The following is a 26,958-nucleotide window of genomic DNA, read 5'->3' as shown; positions in this document are numbered from 1 at the left end:
AATCCAACAGAGAAGTTGTTTTAAAAATTATTTAATTTACAAATGTGGACACTTCTTCTTAAAACAACCATGGTGCAAAATCTTACAAATTCTCAGTTGCATTGATGTAAATTGTCTTTTCAGCTTCACTTACACTAGGAAGTCAATTTCTCCAGTAACGCTTCTATTCCTTTTACACTTTTCTTCAGCTTCAATTTTGGGACAAGCTTTTTCAGCCCTTTTTTGACTGTATTTGCCACTTTTTGATCAGTGCTCCGGAGAAGGCTACAAGAAAAAAAACCCAAAGATGTCAAACATCAGCATGTAGGTCATAGGAAAAGCTGCCCATGTAAGGAAACAGTAACTGTTTAGAAGAATATAGTTCAGGGCAGAGTCTATCACTTCCTATTAGAACAAGATGTAAAATTTCCAACAAAGCCCGAAACACCAACTGAAAACAGAACAAACACAGGTTAAATGAGACTGGAAGGAACTGCGGATCCCTACTCAAAAGCAGGTTCAAACACTGGGTCAGAACAGGCTGCTCAGGGCTTCACCCATTTCAAGCCTGAAACCCTAAAATGCAAGAGAGAGCAAAACATCCCTGGGCCCCAGCTCCACCACTGGGCTGTCCTCGTGGGAAAAAGGCTTCACTTTACCTCCAGCCTGAGCCTTCTGTGTTTCAGCTTCTGCCGCTGCCTCCTGCGCTCCCACCACATGCGCACTGCTGTCCAGAGCCCAGCCTTCTCCATCCCCGCCAGTGTCGGGGATGCTGCTGAGTGCCTCCAAAGCCATCCCTTCTCCCAGCCTAACCAGCCCTGGTCCCACAGCCTCTCCTCCCAGACCACGAGTGCGCTGGTCACTCTCCATTAAACTCACTCCAGTTGTTCGTACCCTTCTTCTAACAGTGGTCCTAAAACTGGATGCAGTGAAGTACATGTAATACATATCAAGTAGTAATACCTTCGCTATTGTACTTCCATGCTTCACTTAGAGCAGGACTACAGAGCCTTATCCGTTGTGTTCTTTTTTAGACACTACTTTTGGAAAACAAATGAGCTTTCCCAGAAACTTTTCTTCCCTAGAAACAAGATAATTCATCATAAGCTCTAAAATACTATTAGGAACAAAAAAGCCTCTGCACTATCCAGATCAGCCTAGGCAGTGATTGCCCTTCTCCCCTTCCTTCGGGTAACAGTGAAATGTTCTTGGATTATAATACAAAATCAGTACAGGTAATGGCACACCTAATTTGCTACCTCAAAATGATGAGTAAACACTACCTAAAAAACTTAATGCCTTCTACAGCCAATGTGTGCAATGCAGAACAGAATTACAAGTTGCAATGGCATAGAAGGAACTAAGATAGGAAACAAACTGTAACACACATACTTGGACGAAACAGGCTGCAAGACACTGCAAGTCTTTACCATCCCCAGGATTCTTCCAAACGGTTCCCAAATTTGCAACTGCTTAAAAGTTTGTTTCTTGCCTACTTTTTAAACAAGGACTAGACATGGCAAGCTGAACTGAGTAGGACAGAAAATGTATGTACCTTAAGGTGAGATTTAAATTTTGTCTCCTTAGGACTCCAAAGCCCATGCTGGATGGCAACACTATAGGCAGTAAAGTATGGGACACCCCTCTGACACCACCACTATTTCCACCTACTTTATTCCTAGATTTATTTCTATGACTAACAACTTCTAGTGGAAACTTCCATTACACTTCTAGCTACGACAGTACTACTTAATCAAGAGGAGTTCTTTAAAACTGAATTCAACACAGGTGAGTGTGACACTTTTCCAGCTTTTCTGTGACTCATGTACCCCTGATAACAGCAAGAAAGCCACAAGTACAGAGAAAGGATGCGCTGAACATATTGGTATCTAACATGGAGAGATTCACATGGTTCACCACCAGGGACAAAGAGCATATGAAGTAGCAAGGCAGTCTCAACTGCATCCTATGTATTTCTGAAAATGCATTTCATCTGCCAACAGCTATGCATGTAAACCTGCTTTCAAATTCTTGGTATCCACAGATATTTCAAGACACCATATTTTTCATATAGAACATCTACATGTCTGATAATATAGCCAAAAGACCAACGTAGGGGGGTTTTGTTTGTTTGGGTTTTTTAGTGATTATTAGGAAAGCAGGCAACTATGTATTTTGTGGATATAAAATATAACTTTACCTGTTACAGAAATTACATATGCAAATCAAAGTCATTTGCATATTTACATATGCATATGCAAAGTCATTTGGCAAGGTACATTTTTATCCATTTTCTACCCTGATGTAACACATTATTGCCAAATTAAAAAATACTGAGGAGAGTTCTTGTGTGGAAACATAAGTAGACCAGCATTCATGACATTCAAGTACTTAAAACACTTTATCTACACTAAGCTGGATTGTAATGTCTGCAAAGAGCCTTAGGACTCTTCATGCTTGCACTAGGTCAGAACCAGGCTCCAAATTTTTTTATACAAATCAAATGAAAAGCAAGTAGGTCAATGAAAGGAGAGGGTCCAGAGGATACCAGGTAACCAAGCAAACAAGCACATGCAATGAACTGCTCACAGCTTGTGAATAAGCTTAAGTAACTAGAACGATAAAAATTTCAAATGGACTGTCTCGGTAATTCTGAGTTTCAGACCTGCACACAAGTGTCAGCTTCTGAAAGCCAACAACAAAACAAAAATCAATCATAGCTTCAGGGAGAACTGGTAGAGTCTGAAAATTACCTCTGTCTGAGGGATCTGAGCTCCTTTATGACAAGACAAGTATCTGAATATTTTTTAAAATGAGAAAGTTGAGACTCAACAACTATTTCATGTTAAAAATATTGCAGTTATTATGTATACCAAACTAAATCAAATTTATAATTGCTGTATGATTTAGGTAACCTCATCGCTTCAACATATGCAGTTAAACAAAGATGAGATTAATTACTGTGTGTTAGCGAGGTAAGCAGGTGTCACAGGAAATGGAACAAAATCAGCTGGTTATGTTCGTGTGTTCTCAGCTGACTGATCAAAAGGGCGTCATGCCTGAAGAGTCAAGAGAAGTTCAATCTACAAAGGATTTTTTTTTTTTTTTAACTAAAACCAAAATTCCAGCAAACAAACACACACTCCTTACCCTTACTTTTCTCTCTCTCTTTCCTGTTGAGTTTCAGTATTGGTAAAAAATGTTTGACTGACAATCTGGGAAATAAGCTCCCCTGCTTGGTAACAAACCACACTTGTCAAAGGCCCACCCTGTAGTGACATGAGTAATAGCAGAGAGTGCAAGCTTGACATTCCTTACAGACACGTCCTAAAATACACAGCTCCTGTGCTGGTTTTTGCCAATAAGCAATTACTAGTTTTCTGGGTTTTCTTCTGTAAATCTTCTAAAGCTACTAAGAGACTGCTGTCACGGTGACAGCTGAACAGTTATTGAAGGGTTATACTGGGAAAAAATTCCACTAATTTACTTTTCAACTTTATTTGGACAATCAAAATAGTTCAGTACATAAACCAGCAACACCACATGTTAAATGAATCACCCCAACTTTGTGTTCAGGGAAGAAGTCCAAGCATTAATACACTGTCAGTGAACAAGCCTTTACATAATAACAAATCTGTACTGAACATCTGTGCGCAGGATCAGATAACTTAAAGGCACTAGATGCATTTATTGAATTCTAAAGACCTGTTATCAGAGGCAAAGAAAAAGTGTTATCATTTTAGCAGCTGAACAGTCTTAACAACCAGATCCATACGACTATTACGATGTTGTGTAAACTGGTTTCGTATCTGGATTGCAACTACTCTTCTACTACCAATTCTTCTCACTAGTACTCTGAATGGTAATACTAAACAAAGTTAGAATTGAACTCAGATTAACAGAAGTCCTATTAGTGAAAGCAGTTTTTGATTCACCTTGCAAAAGAGCATAGATGTCAAAGTAGCCTCACTCTAAAGTCATAAAGAGCAAAGAGGGAAAGCAAACAGCAAGGAGTCTAAAGTAACTTTAGGAGACGGAGAAGCAGGGTGGAAAAAAAGGAAATGAGGTTTTTATTTTTTAAAATTATGTTGTCTGAATTGTTTGCTGATCTCGGCTCAGTGCAATTCTTTACGAGGAGCCAGCAGTGCAATGCTGACCCAGCAGTTCCAGAACACAGATGACACCCTGCCAGTTGAAGACAAAATCTTGGGTTTCTATGACCTGACACTGACAGGTAGTTATGAAGTGAAAACAGTGATGATTAACACAGCTATTTGCATTTGATAAAAGAAAATATTAATGTTAGCCCAATTCCTGTGGGGTCTTTTTGATCTCACTAGTTGCACAGTTCACTGCTCCAAAGCTTTGAGCCAGTTAACTCATGATAAGCCTTGGCATGGTCTATTCTTTGCACGGTCTATTCCAAGCACTTTTCCACTTCAGTATGAGACATACTTAGGGTTCATAGTTAAGGCATCAACACAAAGCAGTGTTATTAAAAACAAAACAAAAACAGACAAACAAAACCTCAAACCACAACTACCTAAAAACCCCCTGGATTCTTGTATGCTGCCACCAGTCACAGGTATTTCAGAGTTAATTATTTTAATGTTGCTATTTGTGTAGCGCTCATTTGAGAATTTTATGCTTGTAAAACAAGACATAGTAAGCACAATTTAAAAAACAAATTTGACTTTTAATCTTCGGATTTTCCAACATTGAGCTACTTCCTAGTACTGCAAAGGCTCAGGAAACAACTTATGGAAACTTTGGTTTGAATTCTTCCAGTACCCTGGTTCCATCGCAGACTTACCAGTGGCATGAAAGACAGAACACACTGAGCAAAAAATAGCATTTTGCTGGTAGAAATTTCATAGAATCATTTTGGCTGGAAGAGACCCTCAAGATCACTGAGTCCAACCCTAACCTAACTCTGGCACTAGACCATGTCCCTGAGAACCTCAACTATATGTCTTTCAAACACCTCCAGGGATGGTGACTCAACCACTGCCCTGGGCAGCCTGTTCCAGTGCTTCGCAACCCTTTCAGCAAAGAAATTTTTCTTAATATCCACTCAAAACCTCCACTGGCGCAACGGGGCCATTTCCTCTCATCCTACCACTTGCTACTTGGGAGAAGAGACCAACACCCTCCATGCTCCAACCTCCTTTCAGGCAGTTGCAGACAGCGATAAGGTCTCCCCTCAGCCTCCTTTTCTCCAGGCTGAACAGCCCCAGCTCCTTCAGCTGCTTCTTATCAGATTTGTGCTCCAGACCCCTCACCAGCTTCACTGCCCTTCTCTGAACTCTCTCCAGCACCTCAATGTCTTTCTTGTAGTGAGGGGCCCAAAACTGAACACAGGATTCAAGGTGAGGCCTCACCAGTGCCGAGTACAGGGGAACGACCACTTCCTTAGTACTGCTGGTCACTCTATTTCTGATACGAGCCAGGATGCCTGGGGTTGTTTTGACCCAAGTGCAGGACCTGGCACTTGGCCTTGTTAAACCTCATATAACTGGCCTCAGGCCAGCTGGTCCAGATTGCTCTGTATGGCCTTCCTACCCTCCAGAAGACCAACACTCCCACGCAACTTGGTGTTGTCAACTTATGTTCTCTTAGCTGTTCAAAATAGCCATGTCCCTTACATACCAACAAAGAATAATGGCACCTCGATTCACTTCTGCCCAGGTCTTCATATTCTCAATACCAACATGGTCCACCAATGTTCTTCCAAAGCAAACTGTAAAATGTGGGAAAGGGGCAGGGAGAAGAAAAAAATTAGTATCTTTATGCAAAAAAGCCTGTTAAAACTTCTCTGTCGTTGTGATTTAATTGAAATTAAACTTGATGGTTTTTAGCCATCACGAAGTTTTGCGCTCTGAAAATAATTGACTATTCGGTGCAATGAATACCTTTGGAGATGTTTAACTACTTTCCAAGTATTGCTTAAAATTTGTTAGACAATATCAGCACTGTGTGACAGTTTACTAGCATAAAGCAGGCAAACTCGAGTTTCTTTTTTAAAACTGTGTCAAAGGCTATTTATGTCTTAAAGAAGGCATTCACTCCAAAGAAAGAACTTAGTAAGAACGACACCAACACAAGAGATAATTATATGCAATATACTAATCCATACACACCTCTGCTGAAAAATGCTGGTTTAAGCATCTTACTCTACAGCTGAAGAAACAGAATTTGCAAAGATGAAGTTACTTATAACTTCAGAGCTAATCTTTTATTGATGCATGAAAACCACTAGGAACTTAGTTTCTTTCAGCTGTACTCATGCTACAGTGCTCTATTTCTTCAGCAGCTTTGAAAGCTTAAGTTGACTTGCAGATTCATTGTACTAACGGCATATACAAAACAAAGAACCTAGGCCAACCTCAAGTCCCCAGCTGAATCTGAAGAACTGAACTTCAGGAGAAGCGCTCTTATAACTTGCATGCTCAGCAAAGTTATCAGCAAGCAACCGCAAACAATTCCCCACCCAATTCCAACAACTCCAACCTCCAAACAAACGATGAAGCTATTTTTCACTGTTGCTTTAGGTCAGAATTCCATCTGAAGAACAGGTCAGTTTTAATTCAACTTGTTCCCTGTATGATAATTTGTTTGATTTTTAATGCCAATTCCATAAACTCAAGACAATTCTGAACAGTGCACTCTTTGGAGGAAAAGAAACTAAAGGAAACAGCTTGTGTTTAAAACGGGAATTGCAGAGTGCTAGCAGAAATAAATCCAGATAACTATCATCGTCTGAGTTAGGCTAGTCTCTGAAAGACACTCAAATAAAACTTCCCCTTGGCACATTATTAATTATTCACTTGAGAAGTAGCAAAATAGCCTCCTTTCAGACCCATTTAATCAAGCCCAACTAACTCTTTATTTAAAGGAAACAGGGGATACCTGAATGTAGCAAGAAAAAAAAAAGGTTTAAAAAGGTAATGATAATTCTACAAAGAAAAAAGCCACCAACACACAGAAGAGAAGCTCCCTCCAGATTATACCATGTCACCCCCACCTCCTTTCATTTTTTGAGGTTTTTGTATGATAAGAAGTAATCTCTATTAGGATATGGTGATTCACACAACAAGATTTTATAGTTATGTAATAAAATAACTTTAAAAGCTAAATTAAGATGAGAACATCTGTGCCCAATCTTTGCCTTCTGGGATATAAAATGGCAAAGATGTCCTATTTTTGTGCACAAATTATTGTAATAATGGTTACAAAGCACCAACCCAGCAGTACTAATGAACAGAGTAAAGATTACAGTTTGGCTCACAAGCACTAATGAAAGAAATCTTCCTGTTAGAAAGACTTTTTCTATTATTATCCTTTAAATTGCTGTGTAATTTAGCAAAGCTATCAAGACATTTTAAGCACAGAAATGAACCCTGTCCCAAATACACAGCAAAACCTTGAGAAAAAAACCAAACAGACCACTACTTGCTTTGCAGAAGAAGCAAACATATCCATGGCATTCTGTTCATATAATAGCTCACAACAGCAAAAGGACAGAATCAACAACCTTAAAGGATATGTCAAATTTCCCAAATATTAGTATATTCAAAGAAATAAATGCAGCAATTTGTTTAGGTCAGATAACTGATTACTCTGAAGTCATAATTTGATCAAATAAAGCTGAATTTCCAACTTACCATCTTTTCCACTCTCTCTCATCTTTTCATCTTGCTCTATTAACCATTTCAAAACTAGATGGCCTGCTGGATGCTCTGCAATGTGAAGCTTTAAGGGAAAAAAAGAAAACAAAATCAAACCAAATTATTTACTGATGATATTTCAAAATACAGTTACAAGTCTGTCCGTAAATATTCCTGCTTGATTTATCTACTCTGCCCTCAAATGCCACATCACACTGATCCACTTAGTCATCACCTATGCAAATAGCAACAAGTTTGATGTGAGTTCTTATTTAAACTGACTAGCCTATTTTTTACCACCTTCCCTGTGCAATCTAACATTCAGTAATATAAACCGTTTCAACCAAAGTTTCATCCACTCCTCCAAGGACTTCATGCTTACTGAGCAGAATATTTAGGTCTAGCTGCTTCTACAAGAGCTTCCAGACTTTCCACATTGCCACAGACTTCAAATTCACTACGGTATGGTTCACAGAAAATCACAGAAAACATGAGTAGTTCATGAAAAACTCTGTAAAACATGTATCTTAGAGAAGAGGAAAGGCAGAGCAAAACCAGCACAACTGAAATATAGTGTACACAGCATTTTTCATTTCCTAGTTTACAGACACATATCTGAGGGAGCTTAATTCAAAAAAAATAGGGGAGGGGCAGACTTTGAAGAGAAGGTCATACTGTAAAGACAAACAACTATTACTGTGGGACGAACAGCTATTACCTAAGGTCTTTCCTTGCATGGAGATACACATACCTGAAAGCTAAGAGACCCTATCATTCTCTGCGTAAACAGTCAAATGAACTATTAAAATTTATTAACTGCTTGATTGCGTAGTGGTAATGTTAAAAGAGAGACTCTGTAACATGATTGTCAGCTACCTTCCCACAGTGTTTAAAGCAGTTCTGAAGATTCAAGATCATGAAGTACCTTGCTCTACAGCTCAGATGAAATGCTGGCTCAAACATTCACCGCTCCAGATGCAATAATAATACTACACAATGAAAGGCAAATGTCACAAAACAGACACCATGTCTAATGTATGAGTGCCATCAGGGCAGTACGCTGATGTCTTACGTAAAGGAAAAAGTGAGCAGACTTCATTTTAGTAATAGAAAATAGGCAAACTCTGTGCAAGATCTCAGCACCTTGTCCTCTGTTACATTACCTGCCCATCACGGCCACCTGGAACCAGCTCTTCTGCTGCTAAATTAGCAATTGCATCTAGTGCAGGCTGGATGTCACCAAGAGCTGTTCTTAAGATATCAGCAACCAAGACAAAGGTAGCTTTGTCTGTCACCACTTCTTGGGTATGTTCTTGCAAATATTCTAGCAAAGGTGAGGAAATGGCTTCCAGCAGTTCATGGCGGCGGAGTTCAGTATTCTTCTTACTGTTGAAAGAGACGGCATGTTACTGTGGAAGCCTTGCTCTGTACACACACCAAGCAACAAGAAATTCAGAACACATCGGCTATTTGAGGCAGCTATAAACTACTGGAAGATCAAAATAAAGCATTATTCTTCCCTCTGTTTCACATACAATTAAACACACATTGGACACACATTTTGAGAACACATACAGTGAGAAAGCGTATAGTGTTTAAAGCTAACTGCCAGTAAACCTCAAGAGTTTTCTGTTAACAACAATAATTTAACCTCTGTTTATTTTCTCTTTATTCTGTTCTCTCAGCTACCGAGACGTATTTCTCAAACAGCTCACTAATCATCTAAAATTGCTGCTTCTTCAAAACCTGATAAGCATCAGTGTCAATACCAGACTGAATTCAAATTAACAAATTTCCATTTTTATTGCTAGATTTTGAGATATATTTTTATGCAACTCAAACCACCAATAATGCATATTAAAATTTTCTGCTATGCCAAATTTGACATATGAGTTTAAACAAAGAACACATGACAACTTTTATCCTTTATAAAGTGGGTAAACTGCTAATCACCAAAACATTGCTGGTCACCAATCATCATAAACAAATTTTAAAACAAGACTACAAAAATAAGGACTACAGAGTAACATATCTTACGTATTATTCATATATTTACCTTACTTAGATATATTACAAAGAAAAGCTGAAAGTACATTGATCATAAGAGAACCCTGTGTGAACTCTTCTGGACTCTAGCAAAAACAACTTAACCCTCATATCTGAGTTACCTATAGGCATTTCCATCTCCCTGCTGCAGAAGCATGATGATTTCTGGAACAAAATGTGCAGGGTCTCTAGGACTTAGTAAGTACAGCAAGACCTTCTTTCCATATTTGTTGTTTATCATATTTGGCAAAGAAGAATTTATTTCCTGTAAAAGTAAACAAACAGCAACAAAACATTAATGAAATAATAGTTTTGAGCCATCAGTAATTACTGATTACTTTTCAAATGCAAAGCTTAGGAAAACTACGTGATATGAATAAGATTCGTATCTGCTTGTGAAATTAAATAAAAACCCTCTAATCAGAATGGAAGTTTGGAGAAGTGAGAGAAATAAAAAACATATTAAGGTTTAAAATGTGTTCATCAGATGCATCAATGTCACTGATGTCAATGTCCTACACAAGGACAGGATCTGTTTTCACTGATACATGCAACTACAAAGAACAACATATATTCTGGTATGTCACTGGGAAAAAACACCAGGAGAAACTCTATAAACAACACAGGCATTCCCACTCTTGTCAGTAACATCTCCCTAGCACTGCCTGCTTAGAGTCTTCATGAAAGAGAGGGATTTCCCACTAAAATCTGCCTGAATCCTGACACATGCCAAGCTCACAATGTACAGTTCCAATCACAAAGGAAAGTTTAAAGCACTATCCATACTCTTTGGTCCTGGATTAAGACTGTGGAGCTGAGAGATGATGAGAAGACTTTTCTTGAAGGATTGAAAGAGCTTAAAACCTCCCCTTACATAAAAATTCCCAGCCATTCTGCCGATCCACATAAGTGATCAGTTTTATCATAACTACCAAAAAAAAAAGATGAGACTTGCCCAAACACTGCTTTTTCTCCCCACCAAATCTTTTTTTGTTTTCCTTACATTCCTAAGCTAAATTTTAGTATGGACAGAATGATAATCGATAAGGTATTTTAGAAGTTTAGCTGCTCTTTTAAGACAATTTTAAGGCTTGGAGTCTTCTATAGTGTATGCTTCAATGCTTGATTTCTAGATGCTTCTACCTTATTTGCTGCTACTCGTTTTCATTCACCACCTCCAAAGCTGGTTTTGATCTTCTCTCATCATTTTTTTCCTATTCCCTGACATTTTTTTCCCTGTTCCTGACCTCATATAAACCCAGACAGGCCAATTCTGTATACGTGAAGGCCACTTCTCCTTATTGTCCTTTACTCTTCTGTCCAGATTGATGCGGTAAGATGACCAAACAGCAAACACTCCATTATCTTTGATCTCAGACAGTGGAAAAACACAGATGATTCAGGAATTAAATGACACCTTGGAAGCTCAGCTAAAGCCGAACACATTATCTGAACTAATACTCCCCAGAAAGCAAAGTGTTTGTAACACAGTACAGGCACACCTCAATGACTTTATACCAAGACAGCTCTGATCTGTCAGGGTTTATTTGCTTGGGACTTGCCCAGAAGTTGTTATATTGCAGACTAGACTCTGGAAACAAAACCCAGCTGTGATTACAGCTAATATACCCAAGAAAAAAAAGCCATCTCCACATTGGGATGCTTTCATCTCTCCACACTTATCAGAGAGGCACAGCATTAAGGCCAGATCTCCATGCTGGGGTACAAAAACCCAATTCAAAAGTTGCTCAGCAGAAGAACTGCTCATAGTTTTTAAAGCAAGCCTCATCATAAGCACTTTCTCCTCATACTCCTTCTCCACATGGAGAGTATTTGCCTCATCTTCACCTCCCTACCAGTGCCTCTCAACACATTAGTCCTAAAAGCTATAGCATGAGTACTGCTATGAGCATATTACAACCTACACATTGATAATGATCCTGCTTGCGTGAAAATTAATTGTGCACTATGAAGTCTCTTTTATCAGTGTGAAAATGTAACTTCATGATAATTTACAGATTAACACATCTTAGAAGTGATAGAATTTGCATGTAAACAGAATTTTAACAACAGACACTTTATGAAACCTTATTTAATAATTTTTGCAAGGAAGGTGGGGAAATGGGGCACTCCAAAAAGAAGCAGATGCAGACTAGATCATACTGTCCTTACTGTTTATTCTGCAATTTCATGTTGGTGGAGCAAAATCCATTTTGGAAGCAAATAAAAATATTACATGGATTTTATCCAGAATGTTAGTTTTTGTTTAGTTATCAACATATTAAGTAAAAATGTCAAGTTTTGAGAATTAATGCAAGTTAATGGTTTCAGCATCCAACCACAAGCATCCAAGTACTTTTTCTTGTTTGAAGTCATGGTATACTACATTCAGGCCTGTTGCCATGTTCCTGAAAGTTTACTATAGTTTATCTCGAAGTATCAATTTCTGAGATGCTACTTCTGAAAACAGGAAGAGCTAAATATGTTACGTAATCTTTTACACAACAATAAGTTTGCATGATAAGCACATCCTAGGCACTGATAGTCTTGACATTTTAGGTTTGCCTGTAAAATGGATAAGGTGACATCTTCATTCTAAAGTTTTCCACTTCAATCTCTTTAAATACTAGCAGAGCTCAAACTTCTATGACAAAGAGACTGACTTCAAACAGATTCCAATCATCCATTTGCCAGAATGAACATGTACAAAAAGGGTAATTTTCAGCAAGCACTGAATCTAGCTTGAAAACTAATTCAAGTAAATAACTAAAGGTAACATATGAAAGTGCCAATGTCTTCCATGGAAAGAATAATCCTGATACACAAGTATAATGAAACAGAAATGGTAGAAAGGAGATAAATGGTTTGAGAAAAGCAGATGGATTCCTACTCTTGTCCTCCTATACACTGACAAACACACTGATGCTATTTAGTATACTATTTTAGGAAAAAATCAATTACTTACAGATATAATTAACTGTTTCACAAGTTTAGTGTCATCGATGCAATCAAATGCTGCCAGCAAGACCAGATGAGAAAATTCACCCTGCAAAGATGATACATCAGAAACCACATGCAGCCAAGTTCTATGAATATACTAATTGACTTATAAACAACATTTCTGAAAGTTTACCGGAAACATGACACAACATGAACCACAAATACATTCTGTCTACTGTCACAAAATGAGAGAAGGCAAACACTTAGGCTCTCTCTGAAAGCAAAGCTTGTTAAAAGAAGCATTTTGTTAAAACAAAGGTAGATTAAGTTTATTTGGCATTATAACTCCATCTACTGCTTTATCACATCCAAACTATTAACCTAATCCTATTGTTTAGTCATCATTAGAAATCAGAGGATTTGCCTTACAAGAACATTACATACAGATTTTATTTCTATGGTGGCTTTGCTTAAAACTGAGATAAATGACACACCACATTTTTGGAGATCGTATCTCTGCACTGAGCCATACAGTCTCTGCTGCACTGCTGGAGAGCACACCCAAAAGGGCACAACCCAATTCACTTGTATGTCAGTGAGACTCTACATCAAAGTGAAGCCAGACCTCCAGTGCTGTTTTAGCTACTGTCCACCCACTGTCTCAGATTTCTATATATTTTATAAAATATAACAACTCATTTATTCTGGTACTTGAAGATTACAGAGAGTAACATCACTTAGACCAAGCGGCCTCCAAAGTGGGATGCACAAGACAATCCATTGTGGTGCAGGAAGAAAATATTATTTTGTACCATTTATAAATATATAAAAATAACCACCAGTTATTTTTGTCTCATCCTTTTAAAATTTCTATTTCTTGGTATATAGTGTAGTACAGTATTATACATACATAATTTATACATAAATATACATATATTGCGGATGCGTGCTCCGGGTTGTGGGATCAAAAAGGTTTGGAAACCATTGACAGAGACAATGTCACCTATTCATAAACAGAACAACACGAGAACCAGCAAAGGAAGAAGTTTAAAAATCTTTTCTTCACAGCTGCAGTTTTGCCCAGCACTACGAAATCTGTTTGCAATTGTTAGTCTATTGGTGCTGAAGTCTCCAAATATACACGTTACTCAGAAAAAAAAAATAAATACAGGCTTCTTCCACTGTATGTCACTTCAGCATCAATTAATTTTGAAGCTTCCTGACTTAGAAAGTTACTGAGCATCTTTTAGGAAATATGCACATTCAAATGACCTTTCCAATGACATCGTCAACACATCATAATTATTATTCCTCTTCTGCACGCGTTATTTTACTCCCAATCAAGGAGAATTAACCAAGGAGCTACATGAAAAAGCAATATAAAGTTGGACTCAAAAAAAAAAAAAAAAGGTAGAAAAAAAATTTAGGACTTAAAATTAATTCAGCTGCTTTAAAGAAGAATAGTACTACACGTAGTGGCCACAATGAAGCTTCTCAGTATGTCTCCAAATATTCCATAAAGTTTAGTATATTCCATATTATCTAGTACATCTTTACTATTTTAAACCTAGTTTTATTAAGATCTCATAGATATTTTCAATTCCAAAGCACATTTAAATTAGCCTCTATCAAATCACTTGTGTTTTCAGAGACTGTGAAATACATGGTTAATGAACACTCACCGTTGCTATTTTTTCAATATATGTCTTCATAGTCTTCACAATTACTTTTCTGTCCTATCCAAAAGGAAAAATAAAACTTAAATAAGCCAATAGGGCCACTATACTGAATAACTAAACTGTTATTTACACCTTCAAAAAGATAACCATCAATCTGCTTACTAAAGCAAAGGCTATTTACCAAAATCTCACATTTGTACTATTCGTCAACACCTAGAAATACCGTGAAGCGCTAGACTTGAACTGTGAAGGATTCAATCCTAGGGAGGTTCTGTGATATGTTTATAAGCCCAGCCCACCAATGGGAGATGCCATAAAGGGCAACTTGAAAAAACAACAACAAACCAACCAACCAATCATATATGTTCACCTATATCTTGTTCACTACCTACAGAAAAAGAATGCACTTTGACTCTTCATTGAGAGAGAAACTTCTTCAAGAGGACCTGAAACTTTAAGGTAGCAAGGATTCTAGCCTGTTGCAAAACCTCTTTACTAGCAAGATTTTTTTGGTAGAGAGTTTCCTCAGTGCTTATACTCTTGGCTCTTGAAATCACTGCTCAGTCTTCTTTAGACTCATTACTACCTCTAGATCCTAGCAACTTTGTATTTTTTTCTGCACTCTTTAACAAACAGACTATTTTAATAAATTATCTTTTTTTTAAGTAGAGAAAAAGATAGGAGGCATTACAGTATTTCCAAAAGATGACAGCATATGTTACACCTCCAGTATTTCACAATACTGTATCAGCAGAAAAAACTAAAACACAGTTCCTACAACATTTTCTAAGTCTTGTCATTCCACAGCCAAACATCGTTCCACATTAGGATTTCTTTACTGTCCTGTCCCTACTGCCACTTTCACCTGCATTAAGAAATCTATGGGATGAATGAATGGCCAATAATCCTAAAATGGAAAAGCTTTATGTGTCACCTCCAAGAACTCTGCTAAAAATAAAAGTAGACGCTCCCACTATGAAAGTTCTAACAAAAGCACCTGATTCATGAAAAACTACTGCTTATATTTGCTAACAGATACAGTGAGGCCACTTTTTAACCTTGCTCTCAAATACTTAATTGCATAAAAATGTGCACTGGCAGAAGGACATGTGAGCAATCAGACTCATAGCCTCAGACTAGACTATTATTAAAGAGAACTGGGTAGACAGAAACCAAACAATACCTTGGGAGTACCATGCCACAAGCAGTGCATCGCTACTCGGGCTCCATCATGAGTGTGTGCCAAGTAGATGACAGCCTCTCTGATAGCTTCTATCATTTCCTAGGGAAGAAAAGGTGATAAAGCAAAAAAGTGAAAGAAAAGGCTCGAGAAATCTCAAAGCAGGTGGGCAAGGGCAGGTGAGAGGACATTTTGTCTGCCCACAATACTATAGAGAACACCATTGCCTCTACAAAACCACTCTCATTGCCTTGACCCATGAAAAATGGCCTCAAAAGAAGTTCAAAACACTGTAAATAACAAAAGCTTTCTCCCTTCAAAACTACACCATCCATCATACTCATCCTGTGAAATCAGAACATTATTGAAGCTTGTCAGTTGTCCTATTACAGAAAATTCAAGGAAGAGGGCTCAGAACTGAGACAAAAATTAGAGGAGGAGACAAAGACAACCATCCATTTAGGAAGAAAATCTTTGAAAGCGATGCAATTTGTTTATATATACAGGGTATTTGCCAGAAAACAAAAAGAACTAAAAGGTCATTTAAGTGTCAGGTGATGTTATAAATCAGGTACAGCAAGATTCAGCCAAAAGATAATCTTCATATCAAAGGAAAGAGGTTCTGAAGTCATCTGACAAATAACACTACCGGCCAAAAAAGAAAAACCAAACCAAACAACCCCCTCCTGGGTTACCATAATAGACACCCCTTCTGTTACTATTTGATAGATTTCTTTGACATAAGCTCCCACCTATCTCCCTTTCTATCCCCACCTTCTTCTGGCTCCCTAGTCAAAGGTTCCAAGCATTTTACCATTTATTTAGAAACTGCTCAGTCACAATACAATTGGCGTCACTAGGTATATGCACACGTAGGAACAGATCTACAAAAGGGATTTCCAGCCGCCAAAGAGAACATGCATATGCTACCACGTCTGCACAAAAGCCAAGCAAAGAGGAAGAGATATGTCCTTACTCCCCTGATTCACTCAAGATGGTGAATCCAGAACCATTCTCTGACAAAGCATTACATGAAACCATGCACAGAAACCTTTAATTAGGTAAGATCTGGACTCAAAACAGGCCATGAATAATCCACCTCACTACCCTTCACTTTGCATTTGTTAACAGTAATGAGAGTTCAGGAGTCCAGTCCGGCAGAAGTAGGTAAGGGACAGCAGGTCTGGAAGCTCCACCTGGTCTGGAGTGAGATGGTGCTGAACTGCGGAACCAGGGCAAGGCTGATGGACACAGCCTAAACCAGGTGAAATCCAACAGGATACTACTTATACAATGTCGCATCACACAGATAGATTTAGGCCTAGTTTTTGCAAGAATGGCTGGGGTAAGCTTAAAGTGGAATTTAATATAGACATAGTGATACAAGCCATATGCTTGGTTCAGGAGGAGGCAGAAGACAAAGTTTTGGCTGCTGACAGAAGGGCCCAATCTGATTTTATTTTAGTCAAGAGTTTTCTGGACAATGGCTAGAAATGGTTAAGAAGCTATGCACTGGAAATCTAAACTACTGGAAGCAATATCCCTGGCTTTAATTATTCTCCAGCTATTAAGAAGGACCATTTAGCATGGTGAAAGAAGACAAAGTCATTCCATTATATTTTTTAAAACTGAAATATCAACAAACGGTATCGCTTTAGTGTGAAAGTTCACTGTAACTGTAAATCTACATACGACACTACTTCCCAGTCATCTATCTGGAATCACTAGATGTGTAAAAATCTATAAATGTAAGATGTATATTTTTGACTAGTTATACTTTCACCACAGGATTAAAACACTCCACTGAAAGGCAAAAGAAGACAAAACCAAAGAAAACATACTTACAGATCTTTGTTTTGGAAGAGCGTAAGTGAAAAAGTCCAAAAATACTTTATGTACCAGTGAGTGCTTTATCACAGCTTCTCTGTATTTGGGAAGAGGAAAATAATGCAAAAAGTCCTGCACAAGTAATGGTTTTAACATAAGCTATTAATACTTCATTTGTATTTTATAAAGTTAGGCAGTGTGGTGTGTAGAAAATACAGTCATTCTGGAATAGATGTTTAGTGTATACAATATGTGGAAGATTCTATGAAAACTTAGGAATTCTAAAACCTGGCAAAATACTTTTTCGCAAAAAACACTGGAGAAGCTTATCCAGTCATGCATTATGGAAGAACACCACACTGTGGGATTTCAACTGACTGTCCCATTGGGGCAGGGGACAGTTCAGTTTATAGAAATGGCATTCAAAATTAAGATACTCATTATGACACTTTGGACAAAGCCATAGGTACTTACTATATAACCCAGCAATGTTACAGCTGAAAAGAGTATCAATATTACTGTTCATATGTCAGAAACAAACCAGTTCATGCTAGATCACCACACTTTAAATCCATTTTTGTCCTTACTTTTGTGCCATTGGTGTAAGAATCTGTTTCATTTCATCCAAGATGGCCTCTCTCTTTTCAGGCTGAGCTTCAAACACTTTATCCAGTGTTGAGACAATTGGTGTCTGAAACAAACACACAATCAGTGGTTTAATTGTTCTCAGTAAGTATCAGAGTTAAAATTACAATATTTAGCGCCTTTTCAATTAAAATTCATAAAAAACATCACAAACAAAATGAATTTTCTGCAAAACTGTTTTTAAAATTTTAAAAATAAAAAGCTTATCTACTTGGATATGTCAGAAGCGGTGTACTTAAGTTATACAAATTGGATATTCATCATTAGCAAACAAAAGATACTTCTGTTGTTTGAACTGTTTGTTGCCACTTATGGTTAGCTCTTCGCAAGACAGTCAAATACAAGGTAAAATACACAAAATTCACATTGTGTTAAGGGATTCCTGAGACAGCAAAAATCCTGCATGATAGTACGCACATGCCAGGGGGCAACACTGCAACAAGTCAATGAACTGAGAAGTTAATCAAGGCCCAGGAAATTCCAGTTCAAAGAAAGCAGAGAGGAGGAATACATAATATATACCTTATATGCATAAGTACTTCGTGGTATCTCATCTAAACAATTACACTGGTATGTCTTGTAAAATAATCTGTTGTTAGAAGAACAGTCTGACTAGATAGAAAATTAGAAGAAATGTATTTCTAACCCTACTTGTTTCAGGGGGCAAATGGGGAATGAAGAGTTGGAAGCAGGAGGAGGAAAAGTAAAACATACATTTCAAAACTCTAAGAAATTCCATGTCTTGTTAAGGATTACATTGTAATTTCTTAAAAACCCATATGCTGTTGAATCTCAGGTTTGCACCGCAATGTAAGACTATTTGAAGCACTCACACCAAGAATGCCAGAATGATGGAAGCTGACACTGTGCTTGATTTCAGAGGTATTTCACTCCCAGTACAAATTACAGCCCACAAACACAGCAAACATGCCTTTCTATTATAATGTTACAAAATGCTTTACTAAAAATAGCCTGTAAAGAAAAAAATAGCAATACAGTTCAGAAATAAGCTGTTAATTTCTTATACAATTTTAACAGAAATCTTGGGTAAAAGTGTGCTGTGTTGTATACCAGGGTGCAAAAGTCACTCCAGTGTAGAAAATAACGGTGTAAAACAGTTTTGTACTTTATAGCAAAAAAAACTAATTGTGCCTCTAATTGAAGCCAACCTTCAAAGTTAGCAAGAAAGAAGGCAGAACAGAAGTCAAAAGAAGGGAGGTTGTACTTTTTAAAAAGGTTCGTACTGCCTGGTGAGGATCTACAACTAAATGGTTTCAAGAAAGTTTGGACTCAAGTCTTATAGTCTCCATGGAAAAAGAAAACAAAGCAAAAAATTAAGCCTAAATGGCATTCTCTATATAGATACAGGCACATTCTGCCCACACTCAGTTCCCATGAGACATAAGGCAGTTCTGAAACAAAAGCAATCTACAGCATTAATGGGAATTAAGCCTAAATCTCATCTCAGTCAGGATGACAACCTCAGGCTAGACACTGTGACAACTGCCACTATGATATTAGACTGCCTTTGATGAGCGGAGCAAGCTCATACATGAACAAAATATATTTTAGAGTTCTAACTGAAAACAAAACAAACCCAAGTAATTTAATCTATAATAGAAAGGTGCAAGTAACCATAACATTTAAGCATGCTAAACTAGATTACACTTGGACAGCTGACAGAAAGAAATGTAATCAAAAGAAAACAGTAGGTAAGATAGGTACGGTATTATGAAACCTAAAGCACCATAGCATCCTAAATGCTAAAATACCTTATACCAGAAAGTATCGAAACATCACCTTGTAAACCTGGAAAGTGTTTCCATATAGTTCTTCAGTCAGCATATTCCTCTGCTCCAGAATGGCTTTGTCATTATATGCATATTCCACTACAGCAGATGCTTCAGCATGACGGAGCATTTTTTTCACATGGCCTTTAAAACTTTTTATTATTTCTGCAACTTGTGGTTTTGTCCTGTTTCACAGGCAAGGGTAGATAGCAAGAATTAGGATAAGCTGACCTACCAATAGTAGTATTTTTGGAATCACACTTTGGTGATAAGTTTTAGCACAGAAACCAGGAAATATATGCATCTGGATCAGCCTTATGGCATTTATGAAAATATGGTGAGGAAGCCAGGAATCTGGAGAAATCATAAGGCATTTTGAGGGAAATAAAAGAAACCAGTGGATAAATTCTACAGAATAAAGGATGCCTTCCTGAAACACTACGCAGAGAAAATTTTTAAGAACCAGTTTATTGTGTAAGGCAAAGATCAACTTTGAGTATGTATTTGGACTTTTTTGGCATGTTCTCCTCAATATGTACAGCTTTAGCTTTACTTTCTGCAAAAGGAAAACTGCTGTAAGCAATACCAGACACTCTACTGTCTGATCAACGTTATAAAGATGTTTCCAGAGACATATTTATTCCTGATCGATGCACTATAGATTAAGAGCAGCATTCACGCTGCAAATGAAACAATGCAACACAGCCAAGCAAGTTCACTTCATACTCACCCATACATAAGGAATTTCTTCACAATATTTCTGGAATATTTTGACTTGCTTAATTCTACTAGGCTATCTAGAAGAAGGGAAAAACATTCAGCTGGTTTGATTTTCACTACATTAACTCTACAAAACAAGTTGCCATTATTTAAGTAAGTTTTAAGAGCTCACTAGGAACAATGCATCATTTCAGCAGAAAATTAAAAATATTAAAGAGAAAATATGGCTTGTTTTAATGCATCCTAACAACAACACAGAAGCATATAGGTAAAATGTAAATTGGAATAAAGTACCTTTTAATTCTTCAAATATCTTTTGCCTTTGTTCCTCATTACCATACTGAATAAAGCATTGGATCACTCGAGTTGAATCATGTGCAAACGCCAGCTACAGGATAGAGATATTTCATTATCCTAGGCTGCTCAAACAGCATTATGCACCAAATTTATTTTAATGCACTTGTTCTCTGATATAGTTCTATGCTCCAAGTAGCATGTAATGCCAGTTATAAAAGTTATATGTTTATAACAAATTAAGGTTTCAGGTTTTTTACTCCTTTATAAGCACTCTATCAAACAAAATATGGACAATACTTGCAGATGCTGACAATTAGAGATATGCATCAGGGTTTTAATACTGAAAGAGAATCATGAAATGGTATCATGTTTTCTCCCATGTTTTTGTAATTTCAGAGGGAGTGTGATGATGCAGCTCCATGTCAGCATGGAATAGCAAGAATCACTTGAAAATCCAACATGTATTTCACTGCAAATTTATACATTTCAAGAACCAAGTGGAAAGACTCTTTAGTATAATTAAGTATCAGGGCATTAATTTCTCTAAAATAAAGCTGCAAAGCAACAATTGTAATTAAACAAAACGCTGAGTGACTGGTTTTGTACTTCAGTTAAAGAATGTCACTGAACTAAAGCTGCCTGGCAAAACAGCCATTTATAATAGACAAAGCATCCAGGACTACTGCCACGAAATTCAGGTGTCCAATGTAGCCTTTCAACCTTGTCCTTTTTTAGACAGTTTAAAAAAAAGTCCCTGTAGGTTTTGGAAAAACAGGTGAGTACTATATTATAAGTTAACTTAAATTTCACCATTCTTTAAAGCTTTTGTGAATTTTTGCACTATGGCATTAGTTTTTCTTACACTTTTAATTTTTCCTTGGAGAAGTTTCTGTAGTTCATCCATTAGCTTTTCTCGCTTCTCCTTATCACACTTCTTCCTACAAGCAAAAAATCCAAATGTACATTGTAATTCATTAAACCTGTACAGAGAGGCAATTAAGCAGTTTTGGTTTCTAGAAACCAAACCAGATTTCCGCACTTTAGGATTGTTATTTTCTGAGTAACAGGACTATTAAAAATTACAAACTCAAAACTGCAGCCAGAGTTGCTTACAGATCAAAAGATAGCCACTACTGCAAAGCATAGACACTTAGACTAAGTAAAATCAATTCCTCCTCCTGATGCGGGGCTCCAGTTCTGGAATTACACCTACTCAGAGTGAGTATATAAACCTCCACGAAAAACTCATGCAGTGAACCCTCTGCACAATCAGGCTGCATCAGTATATGCTCTGTGCTTCAGGATTCAAAAATAATGCAACTCCTTAAGCATTCACTCACGAGTTTTAGCCTAAAATACAAGTGAGCTCAATCTAGACACTTCTAGCACTAGGGGTCACCACACTCTGCTCGAAGTATTGATTGCCTGTAATGTTATCATTCACCCACGGAGTTTCACTGTGGGAATATAGCTTCATAAAACTATGAGAGGAGAACGAGAGTTGCCTTGCAACTTCTGACTAGAAGCTCACTGAATGAAAGAAAAAAAAAATATTACTGTTACCTTCTCACACTTTCCCATATTTGCTTTGATTTTACAATTATGTCAAAATTACTTCTATCATTAAGTTGCCTGGTTTGCTTTAACTCCTTCCTTTTCTTTTTGAAGTCATTCCACTTCGGCTTCTTAGACTCTGACCCTGTAGACAAAAATAAATACATTTTCTATAGTCAATAAAAGAGAAGCACTGGAATCCTCTATCAGTATAAACTGTCGCAGCTCTGTGACTTGAACTGTTAACAATTCAGGGGCTTTGCCTGAAGTTACCCAGCTAGCTAGTATGAAAGTGTAAATATTTAATATGCATTCTAAGCTAGTAATTTCCCCTTGTAGAATACTGGAAGAACAAGCAAGCAATGACTTTTCCTCAAAGCTCTGTCAAAGGATGCATTGCAAACCTCTCAATAGCTTGGAAATTGCCTCAAGATGCACCTAGCAGCCTATGGCTGCCCAGGTAATTCTCCATTTTTAGTTCATCCTGTACTCATGCATACCTTCTCCCTCTTTCAGAAGAACCCTAAATAAAAAGGTACATATCTGAAATCTCAGAGAAAGGAAAAAAAAGTCTTTTTACATGCTTTATCTTTTTATTCAGCGAAATTCCTTAAGCATGGGATTTTACTACACCACAGCTGTGCATTGTGACACAAACTCATCTAAGGTAACTTTATAGAAAGTGCCACAAATGACTTATGGAAAAACTTCAAGTATTTGATTTCAGTTTTATTCATACCTTAACAAAAACCATCATCTTATATTACATGGTTTCACAGAAACAAGTCATGTTAACTATTAGTTCTATATGGAACAATTAAGACCCAGCTTTCAATTTTTAGACCTTAAAGAACCACTTGTTGTTGGTATTTAGCAGCACACACTTAACTGTCTTTACCCATCCCAAACCCAAGCTCTCTTTTTACAAAGCTTATTACCATTTTTTTCTATCACTCTCCTAAAGTAATAGTGACAAGGAAAACCCCAAACCAGTACACTGCTTTGAGAGCAGTGCCACTGTGCAATACACAACAGCTTTCAGTTATTCTTATAAACAACATCTAAAGGTTTGTCATCGTGTTGTTTTGGGTTGGTATTTGCTTTTTGTGGTCTTTGTGTGTTTGTTTGTTTTTTAAAGCAGCTTAATATGGACATTTTCTGGCTATTACATTTCCAGACATCTAGTTTATATTCCCTGTGAAGCCCTTCTGCAAAGATGCAACAGCAAAAATGAAACACTCAACACCTTCCACTGTCCTTCAAATAACTAACACTTTTATGCAGAACCTCAGAATCCCTCAGATAAGACTCCACTTCTCATTTTACAGTGCTGTTTAACTGTCCCAGTAGAGCTTCGCTTCACAGCAGAGGAAGGAAAAACATGAAGTTCTCATGTACCAGAAACAAAGTTAAAAAATAAACCCATGTAAACATTGATAAAACCAGACATCTATTTAGCCTTTCTGTATAAACACAAAAATAAGCTTAAAATGTAAAATGCTGTGATAACACCAATTTTTTTTTTTTTTTTTTAAAAAAAAGCAGCTGACTAGTCTGGACCACAGAAAAAAAATAATGAAAAGGATAATCAACTTTGTTTCATGAATTTTTATGTTCCAAATCGTATAGCCAGTACTTTTAGAATAGATGATTATTTCTAAAAGTCTATGAAAAACTCTGCATTTTCCAAATCCGTGTGAAAACGGCCAGCTTCAAGCTAGCCACTTCATACTGTCAAAATAATCATACCTTTACAATGGCATACCAATTATTTAAATTTATTACTGCACCTTTACTTTTTACTTCCAAGAAAATTTGTAACTGATGATTTTCATGACTGTGGCCTCAAGCTTAGTCACGTGAAGTAAATTTTTCCACAGCAAAGATTGCACATGAAGTAAACTTGGAGTCATTCAATTTTGAAGGATGATAACATGGCAAGGGAAAAGAGGAAGACCTAAAGGAACAATGTATTTCCCAAAATCTATTTTTCCATTGATATCCAGGCTTAAAAATCTGCTCACCTCCCTCATCGCCATCCTGGAGCTTCCTCTTCTTTGCAAACTTTTCTGATTGCTGTTTATTCTTGAATTGTTTGATACTAGCTCTTCCAGGTCTTAATTGTCCTTTCACAAATTTCTTGGAAATGGTTTTAGGCTTTCCCTCCTCATCTCCTTTGTTAAGAAGTTTCTTTGGTGGATCTGAATCTATTAACCAACAAAACAAATTAAAATGTTATCCTAGACCTAATGTTGCTCCAAAGTAACAAATTACTACTGAGCCAAGAATTGAAACACTTTTTAATAACAACTATATAACAATAATTCTTACATGCTACTCAAAGACAGTGTTTTTCATTGCGGTATCTGGATGTCAGTTTTCCCTAGAGAACTTTTGCTGAGGCATTATTTTGCAGGCAGCAGTACAATGGCCCAGGCACAAAAAGGATTATTCTAAATTAAGAATTTCACCACCCCTGACATCAAAGTCATCAAACCCTAAATCATCTCTTCAAAGTTATGGTCAGAGCTGTTTTGACATCATCTGTTCTAAGCAGAAGAGAGCAAACACTGAAAGGTATCTTCTCAAGCCTAACCCACAGAATTTCATACACCGTAGCTTCACCTCTCAAATAAACTTTTTCTTAATGTGTGAAAGCAAAGTCTAGAATCAAAAAGTCATCAACTTCAAATTTTTAATTTAAGGAGTATTTTAGGTCAAACGAATAGACCTGAAGGGCTTGCAACGCAATCTATTTAAAGCATTTCAACTTTACTTTTTCCAGGTTATCTGATCATACCATCAGCATAGCTTTGCATGCAAGACAGAATCATAGAATGACCAAGGCTGGAAGGGACCTCTGCAGGTCTCCTGGTTCAACCATCCTGCTCCAGGATGGTCACCCAAAACTGGTTACCCAGGACCATGTTCAAGTGGCTTTTGACTATCTCCAAGGTGGGAGACTCCAAAATATCTCTGGGCCACCTGTACCAGTGCTCAGTCACACTCAGTAAAAAAGTGTTTCCTGATGTTCAGAGGCAACCTCCTGTGTTTCAGTTTGTGCCCATTGCCTCTGGTCCTGTCAATGGGCACCACTGAGAAAAACCTAGCTTTGTCTTTGCACCCTCCCTTCACATATTTCTATACATTGATAAGATCCCACCCAGCCTTCTCTTTGCCAGGCTGAATTGTCCCAGCTCTTTCAGTCTTTCCTCACAGGAGAGGTGCTCCAGCCCCTTCATCATATTCGTGGCCCTTCACTGGTGTCTCTCCAGTATGTCCATGTCCCTCTTGTACTGAGGAACCCAGAACCGGACACCACACTCCAGGTGTGGCCTCTACCAGTGCTGAGAACAGGGCAAGGAACACCTCCCTCAACTAGCTGTCAGCACTCCTTATAATGCAGCCCAGGATTCAATTAGCTGCCTTTGTCCCAGGGACACATTGCTGGCTCATGTTGAACTCTGTCATCACCAGGAGCCCCAGAGACTTTTCTGCAAAGCTGCTTTCCTCCCCCCAGCTGCAGCACTCTGCCCTTCATTCCTTGTTGAACTTCATGAGGCTTCTGTCAGACCATTTCTCCAGCCCATGGAGGTCCCTTTGGAGGGCAGCACGACCCCTGGTGCATTAGCACTCCTCTCAGTTCTCTGTCATCAGCAAACCTGCTGATGGCATATTCTGCCTCTTCATCTAGATCATCAATGAAGCCACTGAACAGGACTGGACCCAGTACTGACTCCTGGAGTATGCCACTAGTTACTGGCCTCCAACTAGATTTTGTTGCGCTGATTACCACTCTCTGGGCCCAGCCATTCAGCCAGTTTTCAATCTACCTCACTGTCCACTCATCTAGACCATAACTCATCAGCACCTCTGCGAGGATCTTACAGGAGACACTGTCAAAAGCCTTACTGAAGTCCAGGTAAACGACACCCATGTCTCTTCACTCATCTACCAAGCCAATCATTTAATAACATAAGTTTACCAAGATAAAAAACGAAGCCCAAGCATACCTGTGCACAACAATAATCACTTGGCCAGGACTCCTGTTCGGGAGCCTTTGCCTTCTTACCTTTATCCTTTTTAAATTTCCTTTTCCCGTGTGGCACGTTTCCACGAGGTGTTTTTCCACTCTTCCCCACGAACTTCTTTTTCCCCTTGGTTTCCATAGTGGCAACACTGCAAACGGAGCAAGAGCCAACATCACGAGGCCGCCGTGTCTCCCCGGCTAACCATGTGCCGAAACGAGGCCTGTGCTTCCCTCAACACCCCTTAACACACTCGACGGGGCTCGCCCCTTCCCAGTGGCCGCTGGCGGGTGCTGCGGGGCGAGAACGGGCCGCCCGCAGGCCGCTGAGCGCGGGGGCTCGGCCAGGCCAGACCACGCTTCCCCGGGCCTGGGCGGCCGCGGCCCCGCTCCCCAGCTATCCCCGGACCAGGCGCAGTCACAGCGCCCGGGAGGACGCGGCATGCCGCCGGCCCGCGGGGCCATGAGGCCGCGGGAACCCCCTCAGCCCCCCACCCCCAGCGCCGGCCCCGCCGCCAGACCCACCGCCCGCCTCACACGTGCAGCCCCGCCCGCGCTTTGCGGCCTCCTTCCGCGGGCGCGGCTCCCCATTGGCCCGCCTGGCCGC

At 38.4% G+C, this 26,958-nt stretch overlaps 1 protein-coding gene across 1 annotated transcript; it reads right to left on the bottom strand.

Moving 5' to 3' along the window:
- Positions 1–15: 15 nt before the first annotated feature.
- On the bottom strand, positions 16–26,958 carry PUM3 (pumilio RNA binding family member 3). The gene is made up of 18 exons (XM_065656651.1): positions 26,877–26,958; positions 26,397–26,503; positions 24,349–24,531; positions 22,334–22,469; positions 21,633–21,708; positions 20,768–20,861; positions 20,484–20,550; positions 19,764–19,938; positions 17,906–18,009; positions 17,337–17,415; positions 15,495–15,593; positions 14,315–14,368; positions 12,658–12,738; positions 9,815–9,957; positions 8,810–9,032; positions 7,644–7,731; positions 5,629–5,719; positions 16–264 (listed from the first exon to the last, which is right to left on the bottom strand). The coding sequence occupies exons 2-18, from the start codon at positions 26,491–26,493 to the stop codon at positions 135–137; spliced, it is 1,920 nt and encodes a 639-aa protein (XP_065512723.1). The 5' UTR covers positions 26,494–26,503; positions 26,877–26,958; the 3' UTR covers positions 16–134.

Source organism: Caloenas nicobarica, chromosome Z, assembly GCF_036013445.1.
Source record: "Caloenas nicobarica isolate bCalNic1 chromosome Z, bCalNic1.hap1, whole genome shotgun sequence".
Taxonomy (NCBI): Eukaryota; Metazoa; Chordata; class Aves; order Columbiformes; family Columbidae; genus Caloenas; species Caloenas nicobarica.
The sequence above is the reverse complement of the archived record's forward strand: the minus strand, read 5'-3'. Positions and strand labels throughout refer to the sequence as shown.

Bases quoted from the DNA above. Each gene is read 5' to 3' on its own strand.
- PUM3 (XM_065656651.1), bottom strand. From the start codon at position 26,493: ATGGAAACCAAGGGGAAAAAGAAGTTCGTGGGGAAGAGTGGAAAAACA. The intron at 22,470-24,348 runs GTGAGCAGATTT...TTTTGTCTACAG, and splicing joins CCAGGATGGCGATGAGGGAG to GGTCAGAGTCTAAGAAGCCG. The intron at 265-5,628 runs GTATGTAAGGGA...TTTTTCTTGTAG, and splicing joins GGTGCCATTATTCTTTGTTG to CCTTCTCCGGAGCACTGATC.